Source organism: Parasteatoda tepidariorum, chromosome 3 (genome assembly GCF_982258835.1).
Source record: "Parasteatoda tepidariorum strain Cologne lab strain chromosome 3, Ptep-v5.0, whole genome shotgun sequence".
NCBI lineage: Eukaryota > Metazoa > Arthropoda > Arachnida > Araneae > Theridiidae > Parasteatoda > Parasteatoda tepidariorum.
The window spans coordinates 62,503,457-62,526,941 of record NC_141757.1 but is presented as its reverse complement, the minus strand read 5'-3'; the positions used below and the strand labels follow the sequence as shown (position 1 = coordinate 62,526,941).

The 23,485-nt window shown below is 29.4% G+C and overlaps 1 protein-coding gene across 5 annotated transcripts in view; it reads right to left on the bottom strand.

The window, feature by feature from the left end:
• The window catches only part of LOC107438013 (BTB/POZ domain-containing protein 6), a 63,379-nt gene that overhangs the window by 19,583 nt on the left and 20,311 nt on the right, over positions 1-23,485 (bottom strand). For 2 of the 5 annotated variants that reach the window (XM_016050172.5, XM_016050171.5), the window contains exons 1-5: positions 21,682-21,915; positions 17,151-17,234; positions 15,864-16,122; positions 7,940-8,179; positions 5,978-6,348 (exon numbers count right to left, since the gene is read on the bottom strand). In XM_016050172.5, the coding sequence (XP_015905658.3) occupies positions 5,978-6,348; positions 7,940-8,179; positions 15,864-16,122; positions 17,151-17,234; positions 21,682-21,688 (961 nt within the window). In that variant the 5' untranslated portion in view covers positions 21,689-21,915. Of the gene's footprint in view, positions 1-439; positions 1,974-5,977; positions 6,349-7,939; positions 8,180-15,863; positions 16,123-17,150; positions 17,235-21,681; positions 21,919-23,485 lie in introns of those variants that run through there. The other 3 variants (XM_016050170.5, XM_087159452.1, XM_071180376.2) reach the window with 3 other exon arrangements.

Genomic DNA, 23,485 nt, shown 5'->3' with positions numbered 1-23,485 from the left:
TTGGGAGAGAAAAATCCCAAAAATACCCAATGACGCCAAGAATCCTAGAAAATGTAAAACGATTTATCTCAAATGAAAAAATTCCAATATTTTTAAACCTTCAAACGTTCCGCTAGGAAAAGTGAAAAAGATATTTAACTGTATGGAGAATAATCAGAAATAATTTAAAACAAATTCCAAAGAAATCTAAATGAATATAAATTGTTCTTAAAAATTAGAACAATTTTGTACTTATTATTCGAATTTCAGGCTTTTCCAAAATGCAATTTTTGTGACGATCTAAATATAAATTATAAAGGGTTACGTATCTATAATTGAGGAGAAATTTCTTGGAAGATCGAAAGCACATTTTTATCTCAAAATATCTTAAAGAAATCTTTAATTTATTATTTTTTTTTCGCAATCATCAAAAACTTGAAAAGAAATCATAATCAGGTAATAAATTCCGATGCTTTATTTATTTATTATTACTAATAAAAACACAAATAAGTTGTAAAAGATCATAAGAACTGAAATAGTAATCCGATAAATGTGAAAGCTGTTTTAACTTTTTTTTAATAAGACTGAAAATCAAGTTTTAAAAAAGTTCTAATTGGTTTAAATGAGAACGAAATATAAAGTAGCAAGTAGTAAGAAATTCACCACATTAATTGTAAACTTATAAGTGATTGCGAACAATTTATGTAGACAATTGATCATAAACATTAATAAACGAATACAATAGTTCTAAGTTCCAACAAAAACTGAATACAGACTAAAAAATACTTTTTCACATATTTATCAACCTGTAGTCTTTAAAAAAACACAATAATTAATGAGAAACTAATTTAAAACTTTTTAAACCTACAGTTAGAATAAAATATAGTAAAATTAAAAATATGTTGTCTATCAATCATAAGGAGCATAAAACAAACTACTCCTTGCCAACATTAATATAGTTAACAAAACTTTTCCAGACATTATCTCATTAAGTACAGTTCTTTATATAATATAATTTAAAGAATGAATCATTGTATGGATTCTAGCTTTAATTTACCATTCAAATTGTAATTGCACATTCTCAAAAAAAATAATCCAATCTTGATAATATTATTTCCTTGATCCATAATACTGTGTTAATATAGTGCAATCTTAATAAGATGCTAAAATGAATTTGTTTTCGATCAACTTAAAGCATGGTAATGTGTGAGAAGAATTGATTTGTTTTGTAATTCAACTTGGTTCGACAACATTTTGACGACATTATAGTTTAACAAGGTCAACTGAAAGCATGGTATTTATGTAATCAAGTTTAAGTAGGATCAGTTTGTTTTATAGTTCAACTTGGGTTGAAGCAATTTTTGGCAAAATTGTAGTTCAACAAAGTCATCTGTTAGCATGGTATTGTGTTATCAAGTTTAAAAAAGGTTAATTTGTTTTGTTCATCTTGGTTGAAGCAAATTTTGACAACATTATAATTCAACAAGGTCCAAACTTTCTAATCGGATATTGCTTCCTTGGTGGTGGACCATCACAATAGAGGACTTCTCTTATGATAAACATTTTATAATCATTTGGCACACTTCCCACAACACATGAGAAAGGCGAATCTTTTGAAAATGAATTTCTCTCGTCAAATTGCAGAAATCTGTAGTTTTTCACTCCCTTGGCACAGATTCTGATTACAATGCAATCACCCTTTTTCGTAAGTAATCGTTGAGAAAATCTAACGATAGAATCTTTTGATCGTTCTATTTGAACGTATTCTTCAAATTTGAAATTTCCAGGTTGCTTCTCCACATTAATAATGCAATCATTGATGACACTGGTTTCATAAACGGGGTCGTCGAAGGATAACTTTAGACCCTGAAGCCTATGGTATCCTCTCGTGCATTTCATTTCCAATAGACAAATCAAATCGTGCAGGACAGGCGCGAACTTGTTGGGCATCAATCCTATCACCAATTTTCGAGAAGCATTTGAATATCCAACTCCTGCAAGTCAAATGCAATCAATTAGCTCTGAGATCTAAATTTCCTGCTCAAATATTTATACAACATCAAGCTTCTTAATTTGAACGACGTTTTATGCTTTTCTGGTCAAGGAATTTTCGAATTACTGAAAAGTTCTATTATCAGAATGGAAGGATTTTACTGAAAAAAGGAAATATTTCTGAATGTAACAATTTTCGTTAAATTATTTGATCAAAAAAGTGATCACATGAGTAAATTGTCCTTCTTTTATAGACTAAAATTAAATCTTTGAAATATATTTCTTTTAAAATTAAACGAAATGATGCGCTCTTTTTACCCTAAATTAGTATGTATAACCCAAAACCAAGCTACTACTTCAGGAATAATATAATCTGACTTTATTTATTTATTTATTTACTTTTTTCTGAAAAATTTCAAGAGGAAAATTAACTAATCGTTGATAACTTGTGTTTTATTTTTATTACAGAAATTTCACTAATATTTTTTTAAATTTTATTATTGAAATGTTTTCAGGTTGTTTGCTGAAGCACATGAAGCAATGAGTGAAGCAAGAGTACAAACGATCTTAATTCTTTACAAAGTTTTGAATATATTTAAAAATTTATCTAGTCTCATCTATCTTATTCCAAGTGAGAAAGCTGGCATTACCTACGTAAACCTAAAACAAAAAGAACTATTCTCCTATCTCCATAGAATTTCCTATTCTCATCGTTTCTTCACATCTTGATGAGAATGGATTTTCTTCATAGAAAATACAATTTTGGTTGTTATGGTTAAATATGGTCCTTTATAATAGCCCTAGTTATTTTTCTTTTGAATTATAAATACTATAAAAAATGAAAGAAAATTAGGTACATGATGCCTCATTCCATAATTCACACATACGTATCTCATTGACATCTGTCTCATTAACAACAATATGGCCACGTGAATACTATTGTTTATAGCCTTCAAATAGTTTTGCTTTCCAAATAGAAATGGATTCCTCATCATCTTTTGATCTTTTCTCTTTTAATTTTGTTAGCTTGCTCGTCCTTTTTAGCTTCATCGTTGCTTCAAACTTAATAATAACAATGCTTGATTTCGCTAACTTAAATACAAAGTATAATTTGATTCTTTTTTTCACATCATAATGGCTTCCGTTGTTTTAGCCATTAAATTCAACAGTCAAATCGTCTGCTCCTTGTCTTCGTCGTTTTTTCTTTCTTCGTCTGCTTCTTTTTCTTCTTATTATTACTATTCTTCCTTTCTTTCTCCTCTCTCTCTCTTTCCTTCTTTCTCTTTTTTCTAGTTCCACTTCCTCTCCCTCTCACATTTCTCTCTCTTATTCTTTTTACCTTCTCCTCTTCTTTTTCAACTTTCTTCTCTACTCTTTTTTCCACTTTTTCCTCTTCTTTTTCTACTCTTTCCTCTACTACTTCTTCATCCTCCTCCTCAGCTTTTTACTACTACTTCTCTCTCTCTCTTTCTTACTCGTTTTTTTTCTGATTACGTACCTATATTTTTCTGTTTTTAATTACATTTAAAGTTCTTTCATATAAACATAGAATTTTTTTATAGGGGATATATTATTTATGTTCTTTTTCATACCGCTTGTTTCCATACTTTTTCTGCCATACCCCTGAAAATACGAAATGTATTTATATTATATTTAATTCCAAATCATGAACAGACGTTCTATACTGTGAACAATTCCAGTTGCCTTTGCCTAACTGTATAATAACTTAAAAACTGTAAGAACCCCCGGTAATAAATATACAATGAAATGTGAGAAATATACACTTTATTGCTTATAGATGCTAAGCATATGTATATAAAAAAATAAACATATGTTTAATAGTTTACAAAAATATGTATTAGCAAACAGAAGCTAATTTTTTCCTTTTTCTGGTGCTTTTTTTTAATTTTTTTTATTCATTTCTGATCATTTGTTTTTCCTTTCCCACTGTGTGATTTTACAAAGTATGCTAACAGTCACACTTATTATAATGTTCTCATACAGAAGATAGTAAAGTTTATTTAATGCCTTTTAGTGATATAATGAAAACTTCAGTAGTTTGCTGCATTTTTAAATAAAGATACACAATTAGACGATATAATTCCTCAAGCTTTTTGCAATATTGTAACTAAATTTTAATTGAACAAATAATTTAAATCTGAACAAAGAAGACATCATTATGGTTTTAAAGAATACAAAATTAAAACGTAGTTCCACAGATAAAATACAACTCATAATTCCTTTAAACTAAATTTTTTTTCTAACTTGTAAAAGAATTTGATCAAAACATTAGCTGAATCATTTAGTCTGCTTAGGTTAATTATTAAGTTTTAACGTATTGATCAATTATTAAATCAAATTAAATCTGAAAAATAATAGAGTTTTTTTTATCAATTAATTGTCTGTGAAATCGTTCTCTAAGATGCCAAAGTTTTATACCACTAACTTTTTTTTTACTTTTTCATGCAAAGTTTCTCAAGGACAAAACCTCACATTGAGAACATAAGTTAAGAAACTCGCGGCGACTTATTTTGCGAAGAGAATTTGACACAAGTACTAAATCTCACACGACTTACACGTTTAATGCACAAAAATTTCCTAAGATGTTAATTAGTATTGTTACGAATTTGTAAATATGTGTATAAAGTTGAGAATATACTTTTATTATGAGACTAGATGTCTTAGACGGAGCCTAAATAAAAAGTTTGATTAGAAAATTTGTAAGGAAAGTTGCACAATTCTTATGTAATTTAAAAAAACAATAACGCTTAATGTATTTCCTATTGAAGTTTCGATTAGGCGACATTTTCGCCAACTAGGCGATAATTTTGAAGATTTGGCGAGTTTTGGTGACCATTTTGACAACAAAGCAATTGTTCTGGAATCTTCGAGTTTCAAAGCGATAGCACAAAAATTTATAGAGCTATACGAGAATCGTCTAGAATCATATCAAAAGTTTCGGGATTCCGTCGCCAAGTCTATATAAAAAGGAGAGTGCCTCCTCTGAGAGTAGTAGTCTGCTTATGACTATTGTAGTGTTCTGACCTGATCATTGGCCCGTCAAAGGTTGTAAAACTTGTAGGGGAAGGTAACTATCATTTAATTGGCTCTTTTAGTGGGACACCTTAAATATTTCCTAGACATCAACAGCTAGAGCTAGCTATTTTTTGTTTCATATATTTTAAGAAGTTTGAAGATCAGCATCTTGGCCTATTCGCTTTCAAACAAAGTTTTTAATATATTTTCTCGGTGTAACAGCGTTAAATCATCACTATTTAGCCACATTAATAATGATTTATAAATTTGTTATAACCGAAATCACAGATGTTTTACATACTGGTTTCTAATTTCAATCAATTAGCCACACAGAGTTTCTGTGAATGGGTTAATGAGCTAACCATGGAAACCATATCCAGGCTAACAGTTTTCAACATTTTTCAGCTGCAAAAAAATTCAATTGTATCTGATTCAGTAAAAATAGATCAGGAGTAATTAAACCTATAATTAGATAATGATTTAACTTGTTTCTTACAGATAGATGTAAAATGTAGAACCCAACCAAAAAACTTGAAGCATCAGAAATAAGTGAAGAAAATTGGTGTCATTATGTAACCGGATCACACACACTCATAATAGTTCTAAAAAAATTTCTGTTTTCTCTAAAAGTGATACTGACTTCATTAAAGTAGATACAGACTCGTTCACAGAAATCTTACTAGCACTATGATGCCGGCCAGTCTCCTTCATTGGGATGATGGCTCTTATTTTAATTTGTTCAATATTTGCGTAAAATTTCATAACTTTAACATTTATTCCTAGATAAGAGTAGTTTAGAAAACAATTACATCAACAATTACAAAATTATAAAATTTCCAAACTTCATAATTTTGAGAATTAAGATTAAGATTTGTTTAAGTGACTCATTGATGGTAACTCTCAATTGTCGCTTTATTTCGAAAGGGAAAAAAATATGTTTATTACGATTTACTTTGTAAATGAAACTTACTTTCTCCTCTTGGCCCATTCGGACGCTGAAAGTTGCATCTGTTACTACCCCTTTTACACCAAGATGGCAAATTCGGTGCTGGATAGGCAGGATTGGCAAGGGACATAAGTATATTTGCAGCTTCTGGAGCACTGAAGATATTTGGCTTTCTTTGCACAAATTGATTGAATTCTTCACATGTTACATTCAGCAATCTGATGTGTCTCAGAAAAGTTTCGATGCCAGCTCTTCTATCCGTTTTATAATCAGGTCGATTCTCAACATAGAAGACAATACCATTGAGCAATTCAATTTCAGAACGCAAATTGAATTTTTCCAGCTTACAAATAATTCTGACGCTTGATGGATTTAATGTTAGAAGATCCTTAGACCTGCAAATAAAAGAATTAAAAAAATTTAAAAAATTCAACTCTTTAAACTTTAATGCATAAATTGCTTTTAATCTCGTTGCTACAAAGACTTTTCCTACTTATGCATCCTACTTATTTCCTACTATTACTGTTTAGTCTTATTACATTTGTCTAGTTACTTTTAGTATTTTATACTTATTATTTTTAGTTTTGTTACTATTGATTTCTGTCCTGCGCAATAAATGGATTTTTCTTTGTCTGTAGGATTAGGATAGGGAGTTGTTTTTGCAGGCGTCCCCATTTATCTCCACTGTTATGAGTTTAGAATAATAACAGTAAACATTAAAACAAATTTACGAGGTTTCAGTTAGAGATGGGTTTCTATCAATGCATCTGATACTTTGTACTTCATATTTCAAAGTACTTAAAATGAGTACAGCTTAAAATTAACGAGTACATTTTGTACCAAATCACTTCCTAGTAAAAAAATTAAAACCGCTGAAGCAAACGAAAAATAACTTACTAATCTCATAAATTTTTCATCATACCTAGACATATTATCTTCCTTCGCGCGTAGTACTTGAAATGAATACATCTTGAAAATAATGAATACATTTTAATTAATTTATTTTCTTGTTTAAAAAAGTCTAAAACTACCGAAACAGAAGAAAAATAGTTTATTAATCTTACATGTTATTAATTATCAACCAATAGCTTACTATCATCTAAATGGAACACACCTCGAGCATTTTAAATTTTGTACCTGTATAAGTACCCGCATTCATTTTGAGGAAACTAATCGTGAATATGAACTTCATTAGCTGTTCCAGTGGGGTAGACTAAATTTGATCAGCAAATTTCATACAAATATGATGATTTACCTATTTTCTAGTAAAACTTCTCAAATGTGAGGTTTATAAGAACCAGAGCTTAAAAAAAAGTATATTTGTTGCTGTTTCAGATCCCTTTGAATACAAATCTCAAAAATTTGACGAAATATTGCTTTTGTTGTCGCGCGGGTCAGGAAAAAAAATCGTTAATACAAATTCCAAAGTAGGACCCTAGATTTTGTTAACTTGGATTTTTGATCTATTTTTAATTTTTCCTGTATGTTGTCAACTCAATTTGATATTTTATTTTATGACCGGTGTAGAACAGCCGACTCAATTCTGAGTTTACAACTGTCAATGCTCAACTCTCTAGCCTTGTAATTTTGAACCCAACCCAGAAGACAAGGAAACTTCTGAATTTTGCATTGGAAGAAATTAGACTTCGTGGAGGTCTTTTTGATGAAATCAACCTGCATTTGCGTTACATGGAGAGGAAAGCTAAGGAAACCTCCCACTATTAACCAGACAGCAAGGGGACTCTAACCCATGATCCGTCTACCACTGGGGATATTTAAGTCAGCAGTATTCATGTCGTCCAGCCTTCGCTGGGATTCGAACCAAGACACCTCATTGGGAAACGAGAGTTCCATCCATTGAACCCAAAAAAAATTTGAAAGTCCATAAAGTAAATTGCTTTTAAGAAAAACTATAGTATAGTGAGCCAAAAAAATGACTTCTTTTACTACCTTTAATGATTTTGTACTTTGATTTTTTTATCTTACCGCAGAACAGCTCCTGTGTTTTCTTGAATAAATTCGGTGCATCTTATTTTCAAGGATGATAAACCTTTGTTGACAGCCATTTGAAATTTGGTGCACACATTATCTTCAGTCAACTCAACCGACTCAATGTAAGATTCACACTTGTCCACAAGAGGTTGCACTTGAAATATTGTTGCTGCTGACAAAGTGTCTACTACTATTTGGTCATTTTCGAAAATAACATCATCAGTGTAAAGATATCTGAAAGTTAAAACAATTTTAAAGTTAAACAATTGGGCACCATGTTTAAATAGTTTAATTTAAACTGGAATTGTCAATAAGAAAGAATCATGGAGAAATTAAAGAAAATGGATAACTCAGTAGAATATAAAGTTCTAATCTTGAAATATCCCAATCGAATTGTCAGGTGGTTTTTTCGAAGGCTCTGTCGTCTGATGAAATATTGCTTTTTTCGAATATTTTTTTTAATTTTATTTTCAAAACTGCTGTAAGTTTGCAACACTCATTCAAGACTGTTAGGTCATGTTTAGCATGGCTTTATCCAGCGACCTCCAAGATAATTCAGAATTGGCAACAAGAAGAAAAGCCACACTTTCGTGAAAATGGCGCTTCTGATCAAATTTGTTTTATATTTAAAATGCTACTCCAGGGCGGCATCATCATATATCCTCAAAATTTTTGAAAAAAATTTAGATAGTTATACGCACGTTTTGATAATTTTCGTCTAGCTGAAAAAATCTCACCAAATTGGTAATTTTAAAGTTCAATAACTTTTAAAATATTTTGTCCGCTCTAAAGCTCAGATGATTCTTCACGACAAGATGGCACATATAGTTTAAAATTATTGCCTTGCCTCAAGTATAAAGCACTTTACCTACGACTTTTTTATTTCATTTTCCGAAAGAGCTTTGAAAAAAACTGTTAGTGAAGTTATTTTGACGTTCCTTGGTGCAGTCGATTAAAAGGATAAGCTTCTTAATCGTATAACCATTAAAACAGATACTTAAAGCAATTATAATAATAAGCTTAAAAAAGTAAGCAGAACAAATAGTTCAGTAAGAATTCGCGATCGCAACGAACTATAGGGGGCGTTGTTGTATGAGACGCTTACCTGCGATTTCCATATGAACCGTCATTCAGTTACTCTGGAGACGTCGTTAATGTAGCGTGTAGCATTGCAACGTTCCTTCTTTAATGTGGCTTATTAAATTTAAAAAAGAAAAATGCTTGATCTTCTTTCTTGTACAACCGAAAACAAAATGGTATCTCTTTTTATTAGAGAAGGAATATCCAAAACACATCGGAAAAATATTTGTACATTAACAGAAAAAAATATGTATATTCTTATAAGAGTTAAAACCTAATGCCCGAGAAATAGTTGTACTAAATTTAATGATCTAACATGAAAGGCCTATTTAAACTTTACATTCCATAGTTTTACGAATCATATTACTTCAAAAATTAAAATGAACAAAAAGTATACATAAGCCTCATAATTTTATGAAATTTAATTTTGTAAACAACGTTTTTTGACAACAATTTTTATCAAAAAATTTCAAGTTTCAATAAAAATCATTATTTAGAAACTAAGAAACGTAAAATAAAGAATGCTGACGAAACAAAAACAAATGAACAATTCTTTTTTGTCGCCATTTTTAGTGCTACGAATATTCGTCTTTGCGTTTTGCCAAAAACAAAACAAGATGCAATTTTATTTTTTCAGGAGGGAAATATTTTACCGAAAAAACGAAAATGTACCAATTCCCACAACATAAAACTTTATCTTGGCAAACGTACGTTTTGGAAATGTTATTTCATTTGGAATCTTATTCATCAGAGTTCATATGGCGATATGATTGTTTTGAATCTATGCTAAACTCTATATCGGCTCATTTTCCACCGAAATCCAATTAACTATTTTGATTTCAAATAAAGTGTTTTATTTTATGAACTGTCGCAAAAATTTTAAGTGTAGATTGGCGGCACTTAAAAACCGCCAAATCTGTAGCGGCGGTGGCGTTAATACGTCGTAAGTACCGAATTTTTATTCCATACTTTTCTGAATCATATTATTTCAAACATTGGAATATACAAGAAGTATACATAAACACATAATGTTATACCATTTAATTTTTCAAAAGTATTTTGAGAACAATTTTTATCAAAAATTTATAAACTAAAAAACGGAAAATAAAGAATTCTTAGGATAAAAAAACGATTTTAAGAATTATTAACATTGAAATAAAAACTTTCATATTGTTTCTTTTTTTATTATTCTTATAGTTCTTAATCAGACGTAAAAAACCATTCTGTAGAGAACCATCATCAAATGAACAAAAAATATTTACAAGCAAATTTTTTATTGTAAAAATCATTGCACTTACCTGATTTATGATTCCCGGAGAATTCCAAAATGATAAGTTCCTTGTTTGAAAACTTTATTCTCAAATAATAGATACATAGTTTATACCTTCATTACTTTTAGATAACATACTACACAGCAAAATTTTATAATTGATATGAATTTGAATATGTAGCTAAAAACAGAATAGCTGAATTCTAGTTGAACTTATTCTTTCAAAATTAAAAAAAACTTACCAAGAAAACGATTTAAATTAATTAAGAATCAGCACAAATGGCACTATTTCAAGTAACTTGGATAATTTTTTATTGTTGTTTTCCGAATTATATGGATGCAGAAATATATACTATTCTATAACGAAGAAGAATATGCTATAACTATTACAATTCTGTATGTTCTGAATTCATATTTATTCACTGGAATGACGAAAGCAATGTTGACTTCACTTTAATTCGTAATGAATTGAAGACAGAAGAAATGCATTTTACCTTAATACACACATCTGTAACAGTATCCGAAATCGGAAGTCATCAGTTGCAAGTTTGTTGATAATAGAAATTAAAAATTATTGACGAATTTTTCTTCAAATGTTTGGCGTGTTCTGTTCCTGAAAGATTTACTAATATTCTGGAGATTTTTTTCAAGTTCTTCGGCCTTTTCCTTAGGGAAATTTTGTTTCTTATTTGCTGCTAAAAAATGGCGTCTGATTCAGTCAATGACTTTGATGGAACTAAATGAAAACGTGATAAATTAATGTCCGATATTTACAGGCTCCCGCTAGACGGCGTACTCGAGCGTTGCGATCGCGAATAGAGTCCTTAAAAAAAAATTTATTTGCTTATTTATTTATTCTTGAGGTTCGCTTAATCAAGAAAGATTTTTTTTCGTAATTTGCCCATTTGTTTTATAAATTTATAAAAGAAAAATTCAAAATAAAAAATAATATTTTTAAAAACCACGTTTTTGTAGTGGAGAATAATAATTAAAAAATAAAAATTTGAAAAATGAAAAACGTGGGGATTATGAAATACATAACAGTACATATAGACATACATATATACATTTTCTTACTCATACACATGTACAGCCACATATACATCCACATACATATGCATATACACAAACATATTCCACATTCACATTCAGATACAATTACAATTACAGATATGCATACACATATTCTCAAGAGCACACATACACACACTAATATAACATAACTGTTATGTATTTCAGGCGCCCCACGTTTTTCATTTTTCAAATTTTTATTTTTTAATTATTATTCTCCACTACAAAAACGTAGTTTTTAAAAATATTATTTTCTATTTTGAATTTTTTTTTAAATTATAATTTTTTTAATTTTTTATTTTTATTTCATATTTTTTTAAAATTATTATTTTTCAATTATTATTCTTCACTACAAAAAACGTGGTTTCTAAAAAAATATATTTTTATTTAGATTATTTATTTTCTGCTTTTTAGTTTTGTGTTTAAATTAATTTTTTTAAATTTATAATTTTTAAATTTTTATTTTTCAATTATTATTTTTCACTACAAAAACGTGGTTTTTGAAAACATATTTTTTTATTTAGATTATTTATTTAGAAAAATGGTGTATTGATTTTTGAAGTTTGTTTGGTTGGTTGTCAAACTATGGATCCTTCTTGTGTTTCATAAAATTCAAACATAAGAGTGGAACAAAATCAAAATTTTTCTAAGCCAATTCGTAAAGGAAGAGAGCTTGATATAAAATTTCAGGAGACTGAAAGTGCTTTTAAAATAGGTCCAGTAGTCGCTTGCGTTGAGTGGCTGTCTCTTTCGTCATCGTGTCAAGACAACTACAAGACCTCTACTTAAATAATAGAACTTTATTTTTAAATTGAGTATAATATAGCCTACGTCACAGGTTGTGTTGTTCCTACTAAATTTAACCCATGAACGGCATTTTCTGCGAGCCTAACTTCAAGCCACAAATAAACAAACGAAGTGTTCGATCGTTTAAATAGCTGCACGCCAGATTTTATTGCATTATAAAGAAAAGTTATTGAAACTAAATACAACTAAATAAACAACAACAACTAAAACAAATAACAACAACTTCTAATAACAATAACTAAATAAACAACAACTAAATTCCATTCGTTTAGCATTGCGTCATATGTTGTTCCTACTAAATCGAAGTAGTTGTGTTTTTTTCATATTATACCCAATTAGGGATGCAAAAATCTTTATAGAAAAAAAAACCTTTACGACTTTTAGTAGTTTTAGGCTGATGACAACCAAAACAATCCGGAAATGAATGAGGAAAAACTGGATCCTACCACGTGATTTTTCAGCCAATAAAAATACTCCGACAATAAAAAAACTTTTCACCTGACATGCGACACTAATTTGAAATAATCGAATCGATAACAAAAGACAATCGCGAAAATATTAATTTTCTTTAAACTTTAATTTTATTTTACTTCGTATGTCTTTTTTCTCTTCATTTTCATGCATTGTCATTCAATTCTGAACTATGTGCCGAATTTGAAGTTTGTAGCTAGTCGGGAAGTTAGGTTAAAATCGATTGCAAAATTCCACCCTGACAGACATACACGAAGGCAAGTTAATATAAACGTGGTAAAAATTAACCTTTCTCTCTTTATTTGTATAAAAAATATTTAGTTAAGTACATCTTGCAAAAAGAAATTTTTAATGAGAACAACATGGGCTACGCTTAGCTCCTTTATTAAAATTAAAATGTTCGATAACATTACCCTCTGAAAATAATCGGTTGAGTTTTGAAGCATGACATCGGTACCTTGAACCATACCACGAGTCCCTTGAGCAATACTAGTGACCAAATTAGCTGCATCCTTAATACCGTTTTAACTTGCACAATATTTCAAGAGAAACCGTAATAGTATCGATGAGTAATCACGTTTAGGATGTTTTAAGTTCCATGAATATGATTCAAATTGGCACTTTTAAGATTAGAGATATTACAGTTCCAAAAATAAAAATGTGTGTAAAAGTATGCATATTAAATATTGATTAATCATTAGAAAAAGTTTTTTTAAAAAATGTAGTTGAAAATAATCATTAATAATAGTCATTTAATACCTCTTCAGACATTGCACCATAGACCCAAGACTTGTGCTATAATAGAACCCTGATATTGCGCACTATTTACTAAACACTGGGAAATATTTCCAACAATATTATGCCAGATTTCACAGATGACCTCCTTCAATTTTGCTTCAGACTGAAACTAGTCCTTTTTTGGTATACACATATTCATTGAGGATAGCCCACACATTTTATTGGGAAATGATATAGGGATAAACAACAACCCATTCATTATCCAAAAACCACCATTGTGAATATTTTTCAGTAAAATAAAGGATTTTATTTCATTTTATAACCATCGTTTAACAGTCGACCCAATTTTTGGGTTTACGACTGCTAATGTTCAAAGCCATAGCCTTGTAATTTTGAGCCCAATCCGGAAGACAAAGAAACTCGTGGATCAAGTATCGGGATAAATTTGCCTTCTTGGAGGACTTTTTGATGGCACTAACAAGCATTTGCGTTACATGGATAGGAAGACCAACATAACCTCCCACGGATAGCCTGACGGTAAGGGGACCCATGATCAGTCTACCTCTGAGGATATTTTACGTCAGCACTGTGGTCGGTGCGAGCCGGATGTGGAATTCGTATCGACCAGCCATCGCTGGGACTCGAACCCGATTTAACTCATTGGAAGGCGAATGCTCTATCCTCTGAGCCACCGTGGCTCAAAGTGAAGCATTGTCCTGCTGAAAAATCTCACTTGAGGGACCAATTCTCTCTGAAAATAAATGCATTTCTAGTATTTTTTGATAATCGTTAAGGTCTGGTTTCTTAGGACAAGCGCCTTATCTGGGAGTCAGCGGGACGTCAACGTCCCGCTGACGCCAACAAAATACTGGTTTGTTAGCTCAAGGCCTGGTTTCTTAGAACTAGCGCCTTATCTAGGCGTCAGCGGAAAGTTGACGTAGAGATGACGCCAAAAAAAATACTTTTTTGTTAGCTCAGCGTGAGCAGTCGATCCAACGCAGACATTATCTCTCATTGCGCATGCGTTAATTACGTAAACAAATATTTATTTTGAACTTGTATTGATTTTGTCATTGTCGACCAGTGTTTTAGAGAACAAATAATGACTTTGTCCAAGAAAAAACACATTATAGCTGAGCTAAATAAAGAGTGCTATGTTTAAAGAAGAAGCTATGTTTAATGTCAAAATTAAAATCTTGGCTGATTTCAATGTGCTGTTGGATGTTGTCCGCCATTGCTTCTGTGGTTAACTTCACGTTGTAATCCAACTGCAGTTGAGTTGGACGGCAATTGTAGTTCAAGATGAGCGTTCGATGACGTATACTATCAAACTCACAAATGGACCAATCAGAGGTTAGCGCTGATTTCCAGCTGACGGCGTCCTGTCCTAAGAAACCAGGCCTTTAGCTTCCGTGCTAATTTTTACACCATAGATGAATCTGTCCCATACAATTAATGACCCTCACCTTACGGTACATAATTTTCGTTTCGCATGCCATTGAAATAGCACACAAAATTGTCTGTGCCTCCTTTTTTTCCTCTTTTTTGCTTTTGGATAGCTTTCATCATGGGCTCTTGTCTGCAGCTTTTATATCGCAAGCTGCTTGTGCGATAAACACAACAAAAAGAAACAATAGATAAAGAATAAAAGAGGAAATTTTCTCCAGCGAACAGCAAAGAGTAGGCTCATTGATGATGTGGGAAGGATTTGGCTAAGGTGGTAAGCTCTTCCCGCCTCCAGCTGTCACATAAAGTTAACCATTCTCCAAAAAAAAAATGCTAGAAACTAATTTTCTGCTACTTGTGGAGAGAATTGAGGGATAGGGTTGAATTTTACAACAGAGAAACGCCTCCACTCACATTGTAAAATCTTTACGGTTACGATTTTTCAATAATACGCTGCACGTCATGGAATAACAGATTCTTTCTCATGACCTCCATCCCTAGGAAAACGTAAAAGGGTATCTGGCACAATATTAATTTTTCTGCCCTCCAAGAATTGGTAAATAATCTGCAACATCCTTATTTCAAGCTATACATAAATATCTCGGAATATTTTATCTATAAACAGGTACTGCTTCATTTCTGTGGAGCATTTTTTCCTCCTTTTTTCACTTAAGCCATTTTTTCTGTCCATGCGGAGCAAGAAATAGATTACTCCTAATTAATATGTATCTCTATATACTTTCTTACTATCTTCTATTTACTATAGACTTTCCAAATATATATGTTTCATTCTCATTGATTTTGTTGTGTCAAGTTATGGCACGAAATTAAAAGGACTTAATTTCAGTGGGACACACTGTAGTATAGAATTCTCGTCGGTTTGTCAAATTCTTTCTATAAAATGAGTTTAGAATATGTAAAATATTAAACATTTCATACTTTTCCCGTAGAATGGCGAATTTCATACACTGATTGATAACACATGCAATAGTTATAAAGTTATTAATTTTCATTTGATACATGATGAAAACTTACTCGATTACATTTCGGAAAGCCTCAAAAGTGACATGGTTAATTTGAATTTCACTGCTATCTGAAAGGGCGTTGGACATTTTGTCATAAAACATCTCTCTGAATTTAATACTTCCAATGGACAGGATAGCTCTGTGTGCCATCAATGTAGGCTTTGGTTTTACTCCATAACTTAAAACAAATTTCACATCAGTATAAAGCTGTTTCTGAAAGAGGGTGTGCAGCCGCTGACCTATGTCTGGATTCCGTATTCTTTCATCAACTGAAAGTAAAATTTCATTTTAATACTAAAACAGAAGACAAGCATTATTTGTGCGTGTAATTTAGTAAAATTTTAGCTGCTTTTTTTTTCGATAGGAACAATTAAAAAGTTACAATTGCAGTTATTTATTATGATCATAAAATTTCCTGATAGAAGAAAACTTCTTTAATAACAAAATTTATTTTCATTCTAAGCAACTGTGATAAACAAGAAGGAAAATTCTTTTTGATGTTAGAAGTGAAACCTACTCTAAAAACTCTGTTTGTGAGTCGATTGAAATTTCAGGAAGCTATTAACAACTTAGAAGCTGTTAATAGCTGTTAGCTAACAAAAAAAGTTTGAGTATGTTAAACCCATTATTTGTGCTTTAGATGTAATATAATGCGATATGGTATTTTATGCTCCCTGTTTTTGATGTAATATTACATTCCAGTTTAGTCTTTCCATTTGCTCTTATTTTTAACCTCTTAACGATCGGTTAATCTTCAAGAAAACGGTCATGAAAGTGCCTATTTTCTGTATTAGTGCTGACATCTAGTTTAAAATAAACTAACGATCAACAATTACCTTAAAAATATCCTGGTACTGACATCTGGTGTGTAAAATGAGAAATAAAATGTTTTCCAGGAAAAAGAAATGAATTAGTTTTATTCTTATTGGCGAGGTACTACTGAACACTCCAGCCTGGAAATTTCACGGGAGTGAGAAATAGAGGGCAAGACCTCACCCCGTCATTTTCACGGGAGCGAGAAGGAAGGGAAACGCATCATTTCGTTCTCCATGCCTTGCTGAATGACGAAAAATAGCAAAATTTGCCTGCAGGCTAGAAAAAAGGGACAGAAAAGCAAATAGTAGTATTTAGAAATTAAGGGAAATATGAATTTTTAATGTCTCGAAAATAAATTAATCTTTAATATAGTGGACTTAGAACATTAAGCTCGTGATATTGTAGCATTGTAACTGTCTTCGAATGAATAAATGAAATAGGAAAAAGATTTTAAGTAAATAAGATGAAATTGTATACTTACCAGAAATGTCTGAGTATGTTGCTGAGTAATGAGATGAAATATCATTTGCTGGTATTGAATTAGTACTCCAGCGAGGCATATTTCCTGCATAAAATCATGATATGATTTGTTAATTAGATAATTACCTCACCTTCATTTGAAGTAATTATTCTCCTAAGGAAGACTTATTGTGTATGATAAATATCTATATGTGTATGATAAGACTTATTGTAATGATTATATATAAGGAATATTTATTATGCATGATAAATGTTTAGTAAATATGAAGGATTATATTGTGTTGAAGGTATGTTTTCTAGATATGAGGAATGACTGACAACTACTCATGAATTAGTAGAATAAATTATGAGTGAGTAGTAACTATTCAGGAATGAAAACTACCTAAAGAAAGGTTTCTATCAATGGCCCTTTAAAAGGTCCTTCCTCTGCCGACCGAACTCAACTATCGAATGGGTGGAGATGGGGAGGGAAATTTTTAAATTTGCTTTAAAATCCTCTTTAGTTTTCACAAATAAACTGATGATGGATATTTACTCTTTTCGGTAGCATATTTCGATAGAAGTGAATTACAAGGCCTCCAGTCAATCACAATTCTAAATATAATTTTAGATTTTTTATTACATTTTTTCTGGGGCCGTGTTAGCTCAAGGGATAGAGCGCTCACCTTCCAATGGGGTGAACCAAGTTCGAATCCCAGCGATAGCTGGTTGATTCGAATTCTGCACCCGGCTCACACCTATCACAGTGTTGACATAAAATATTCTTAGTAATATATGGATCATGGGTTAGAGTCCCCTTGCCATCAGGTTAACCGTGGGAGGCTTTCGTGGTTTACCTGTCTATGTAACGCAAATGCAAGTTAGTTCCATCAAAAAGTTCTCCACGAAGCAAACTTCTCCCAATACTTGATCAAGAAGTTACCTTGTCTTCTGGAAGGGGGTCGAAACTACAAGGCTACAGAGTTGAACATGGGTAGTCTTAAATCCAAAATTGGGTCAGCAAAATTAGGTAAAATAAAATAAAATAACACAATTTAAAAAAATTTCAATAAGAAACAGGAAAAAAAGATATAATCTCTTTATCAGCTCACATGATTAAATCCGCAAAAAGGAGTGCTTTAATGTTGTATCAGTATACCCAAAACAAAATATATCAATAAAATAGTGTAAGGAGCAATCAAAAAAATTTTGAAGCAAAATCGAACACAATAAGTAATAAATATCACGTAAGAAACAGAAAATAAAATGTAAAAAAAGCAGCAAGTAATTTTTCGTTACATTTTATTTTCTGTTTTTTACGTGATATTTATTACTTAATGTGTTCGATTTTGTTTCAAAAACTTCTTGATTGCTCCTCACACTATTTTATTGATATATTTTGCTTTGGCTATACTGATATAAGGCACTCCTTTTTGCGGATATAATCGTGTGAGCTGATGAAGAGATTATATGTTTTTTTTTCAAATTTTTATTGTAAAAAATTTTTTTGAATTTATTATTATGCTATTTTCTTCTATTTTATTTTAAGAAGTTTTTTCTTATCTTTTCATTATTGTGCAATTTTTTCCACGCTTTCTCTATATTTTGAATATATATATATATATATATATATATATATATATATATATATATATATATATATATATATATATATATATATATATATATATATATATATATATATATAATAAATAAATAAATACAAGAAAACACTCTAAGAAAGTTAAGAAAAACAATAAGTAACATTTATTGCGCTTAAGCTGCAAGTAAACAGCACTCATTAGATAAGTTCAAAATGAAGAATAAAACAAAGAAAAATTATAGACATATGAAAAAAAGGGGTGGGAAATAATAAGTAAAAAAACAACAAACAACATTTTATAAAAAAAAAAAAAAAAAAGTGAAATGTTAATTAAAAAACCGGAAAAAAGGCCGGAAAAAAAAGATATAATCTTTTCTTCAGCCCACACAATTATATCCGCTAAACAGAGTGCTTTCTGATATTGTATCAATAAAGCCAAAGCAAAATATATTAATACAATTGTGCGAGGAGCACTCAAAAAAATTTTTTTATAAAATAACTACATAAAAATAGATCATAAAAAGTAAATATAACATGTAAAAACAGATAATAAAATAAAAGAAAAAGAAAAAATAAAATAAAAAGAAAAAACATTAAAAAGGGGGGACTATAAAGCGAGTAGCAAAATCATAGCAACTTACATATAATAACATGTATAATAACAAATAACATGTAAGTTGTTATGATTTTGCTACTCGCTTTATAGTCCCCCCTTTTTAATGTTTTTTCTTTTTCTTTTATTTTTTCTTTTTATTTTATTTTATTATCTGTTTTTACATGTTATATTTACTTTTTATGATCTATTTTTATGTAGTTATTTTATAAAAAAATTTTTTGAGTGCTCCTCACACTATTGTATATATATTTTGTATATATATATATTGTATATATATATATATATATATATTGTCACACTATTGTATATATATTTTGTATTGTATATATATTGTATATATATACCTCACAATATATATATTTTGCTTTGGCTTTATTGATACAATATCAGAAAGCACTCTGTTTAGCGGATATAATTGTGTGGGCTGAAGAAAAGATTACATCTTTTTTTTTTCCAGCTTTTTTTCCGGTTTTTTAATTAACATTTCACTTTTTTTTTTTTTTTTTTTTTTTTTTTTTATAAAATGTTGTTTGTTGCTTTTTTACTTATTATTTCCCACCCCTTTTTTTCATATGTCTATAATTTTTCTTTGTTTTATTCTTCATTTTGAACTTATCTAATGAGTGCTGTTTACTTGCAGCTTAAGCGCAATAAATGTTACTTATTGTTTTTCTTAACTTTCTTAGTGTTTTCTTGTATTTATTTATTTATTATATATATATATATATATATATATATATATATATATATATATATATATATATATATATATTTATTATATATATATATATATATATATATATATATATATATATATATATATATATATATATATATATATATATATATATATATATATATATATATATATATATATATATATATATATATATATATATATATATATATATATATATATATATATATATAATATATATAAATATATATATATATAAATAAATAAATAAATACAAGAAAACACTAAGAAAGTTAAAAAAGAAACAATAAGTATCATTTCACACACACTATTGTATTAATAAATTTTGCTTTGGCTTTATTGATACAATATCAGAAAGCACTCTGTTTTGCGGATATAATCGTGTGGGCTGAAGAAAAGATTATATCTTTTTTTCCGGCTTTTTTTCCGGTTTTTTAATTAACAATTAATTTTTTTTTTTTTTTTTTTTAATAACATGTTGTTCGTTATTTTTTTACTTATTATTTCCCACCCCCTTTTTTTCCTATGTCTATAATTTTTCTTTGTTTTTTTCTTCATTTTGAACTTATATATATATATATATATATAAATGCTTGCATTAAGGATATGTCTTTATTTATTGTATAGTCAATAACAATAATTATAAGAATCCGATCCACTGTTTTAAAAAAAAAATTTCAAACTGGTTCCCTCTTTAGTAAAAGTAATTTTAATGTTCTTTTTCTTTTGATACTTGAATTTAACAAGTGAATGAATAAAGGCAAATATTTTATGAATTATGTTTTACAAGAATAGTGTATGAATTGTGGAGTTTGAATTAATAAGAACAATAAGGAGAATTTCATTAATTAGTTCCTTTTTTCTGGTTCTTTACACGCTATTTTGTTTTTATTAATAGGAATTAATCTAGCCTGCTTATTTAACATACTCATTACAAGTAAGAATCAAAACAAAAAAGTAAATGAGTACATAATAAATTATTAAGTATAATATTATTAGCAATAAATATTAATCACAAATACGATATCGAATAACAGAGTTTTTAGCTGCAGAGACTATAGTATAAAGAAGTTGTTAGATTGCGCTTGGACATACTATTTAAATACTTTTTCAGCAATAGCAATAAAATTTCTCTTAATTAACCTATGTTAATTGATTCCATTAATACGATATATGAAATAGTAATTTAAAAACTATATTTTGTCTGCATCAAAATTAGTCTATAACTTTTATTTAATTTTTTAGATTAATTTTAACTGTAAATTTTTTTATAAAATGTATAAAAATAAAATGAAAAAACTGTAATAAAATGAAATAATGAATATGGATAAAATAAAATAAAATGAATGATAAATGAATGACGTAAATAAAAGAATTAAATTTAGTGCCTAGAATGCTTTAAATAGGATTGCCTACATTTTATTTATCCAACAAAAAAGATTTTTATACTTATAAAACTTGCATTTGCAAAACATTCTGTAATTTCATCATTTAAATAATTTTATGAAAGCCATTTTGACCAAGATAGAAATTTGTAATTTTTTGATTTATTAATGTCTCTTTTTTTCTGATAACGATTTTAAAGTTATGACGAAGTAGTTTTAAATGTTCCTTACCTGTCATTTTAACAATTGGGTTCAGTTTTGGTTCAGTTCTTAAATTATTTGTTTGGAACCATCAGTGTGGCAATACGTGAGTTGTTGCTAAAATAAATCACTGAAAAGAAATATTTTTTTTGTCTCAATTTAATATATCAAATCGCAAAGCTAAACTGACTTACGCCATTTTTACAAGTGTATTTTTCATTCTACAAATAAAGAAACCCTGTTACCGATATCAGACGATACAGTTGTGTAAAAACTTGCTGATAAAGATATTATCAGACGTTCAGTTTATTATCAGAGTCACATTTCAGCTTTTGTAATAATGAAAGGGAATTTCCCACTATTTTAATTTAATAATCAAATTAATAAAAACAAACAAGTCCTATGTACCGAATGTGGCCATCAAACTGTGACCTGTTAGAATATGATTAAATAGTGATTTCATTCTTTATTTTTTTTTATGAAATTATAAAATCGGGTAAAAAATAGATCTCGCAACATACATTTTAAATTAAAAAGTGAAATATAAATTAAGAAATTTTTATTAACTTCGTTCAAATCTAATATTTATTAATATGAAATGGCATTGCATTGAATATTGATATCATAAGTAACGATAATATATGGGAGAATTTTGGCTTTCTATATCATATGAATTTGTGTCTGTTGCCACATTTTAATTATTAAAAAATGCTTGTAACTGTAATTCATAAATTTCTAATGCGGCTGTATGAGTGTGATTTAAAAAATTTAATACTGGCTATATAAATGCTAAAAGAAACTTAAGTGTTATTTATCTTTAATAATAAACTGATCATGTATTTTAATTTAAATGTATTTAAACAATAATATATATATTGCTTTAAAGCAAAAAATAAAGTTAATTAAAAGCGAAAAAAAGTAAAAATTTGCTTATCGGTAATTTTTTGTTGTTTGTTAGTAATATCCTCACTGGAAAAATTGAGGTTAGGTCAGTGTTTCTTAACCTTTCTGGTATAATAGACCCCTTTTAAGAAATTTTAAGAAGTCAGAGACCACCCCCTGTAAAAACATTATTGCAAGAACCATCATCTATTTTATTTTCAATTGAAATGAAATTCGAAGGCTACTTTGTGTTTTTAAAAATTGTAAATTTTTATATGGTTTGAAACTGTTCCTTTCCTCATATTGTGGAGGATCACTGGCATATCCAAGAGGTCTCTATTGGGAAAGGGCAAAGGGACGGCTCACGAAAAATGAGGGGTTGATAGAGGATTATAAAAATAGCACATCGGACGTAATCAGGGGGTTGTCCCTGATGGTGCAAACTGAAAGCCGGTTGGTGGAGGATGTTGAAAATATGACAGGGATATTAGAGGGCTGTGTGTAGTCCGCACTGAATTTGGGGTACCTCAATCACCTAGTTTCAAATATGTATCTATTTTCACCTTTTAGAAAGAAAAAAAAAGATCAATATTATTTAAATATTATTGATCCAATCGTTTTAAAAATTAAAAGTAGTCGGCGGACCCCCAAAATATGACCCATGGACCCCTAAAGGGTCCATGAACCACAGGTTAAGAAACCCTGGGTTAGGTAAATGGTGTTTAATGCAGTTAAAAAGAACTTCGTATGTTCTAGAAAGAAAAAAAACTTTTTTTATTATTTTTAAATTAGGTAAATACTTACACAGAAAACAAATATTTTATAATTTGACTTTGCATGGAATGATATACAGGGTGTGCCTTAAAGACCACATTTAATATATATTTTAAGAGTTCTCATTGTAAATGGAAACAAAAAAGTTGAATCATTGGGGGAGTCGCAAATTAATATT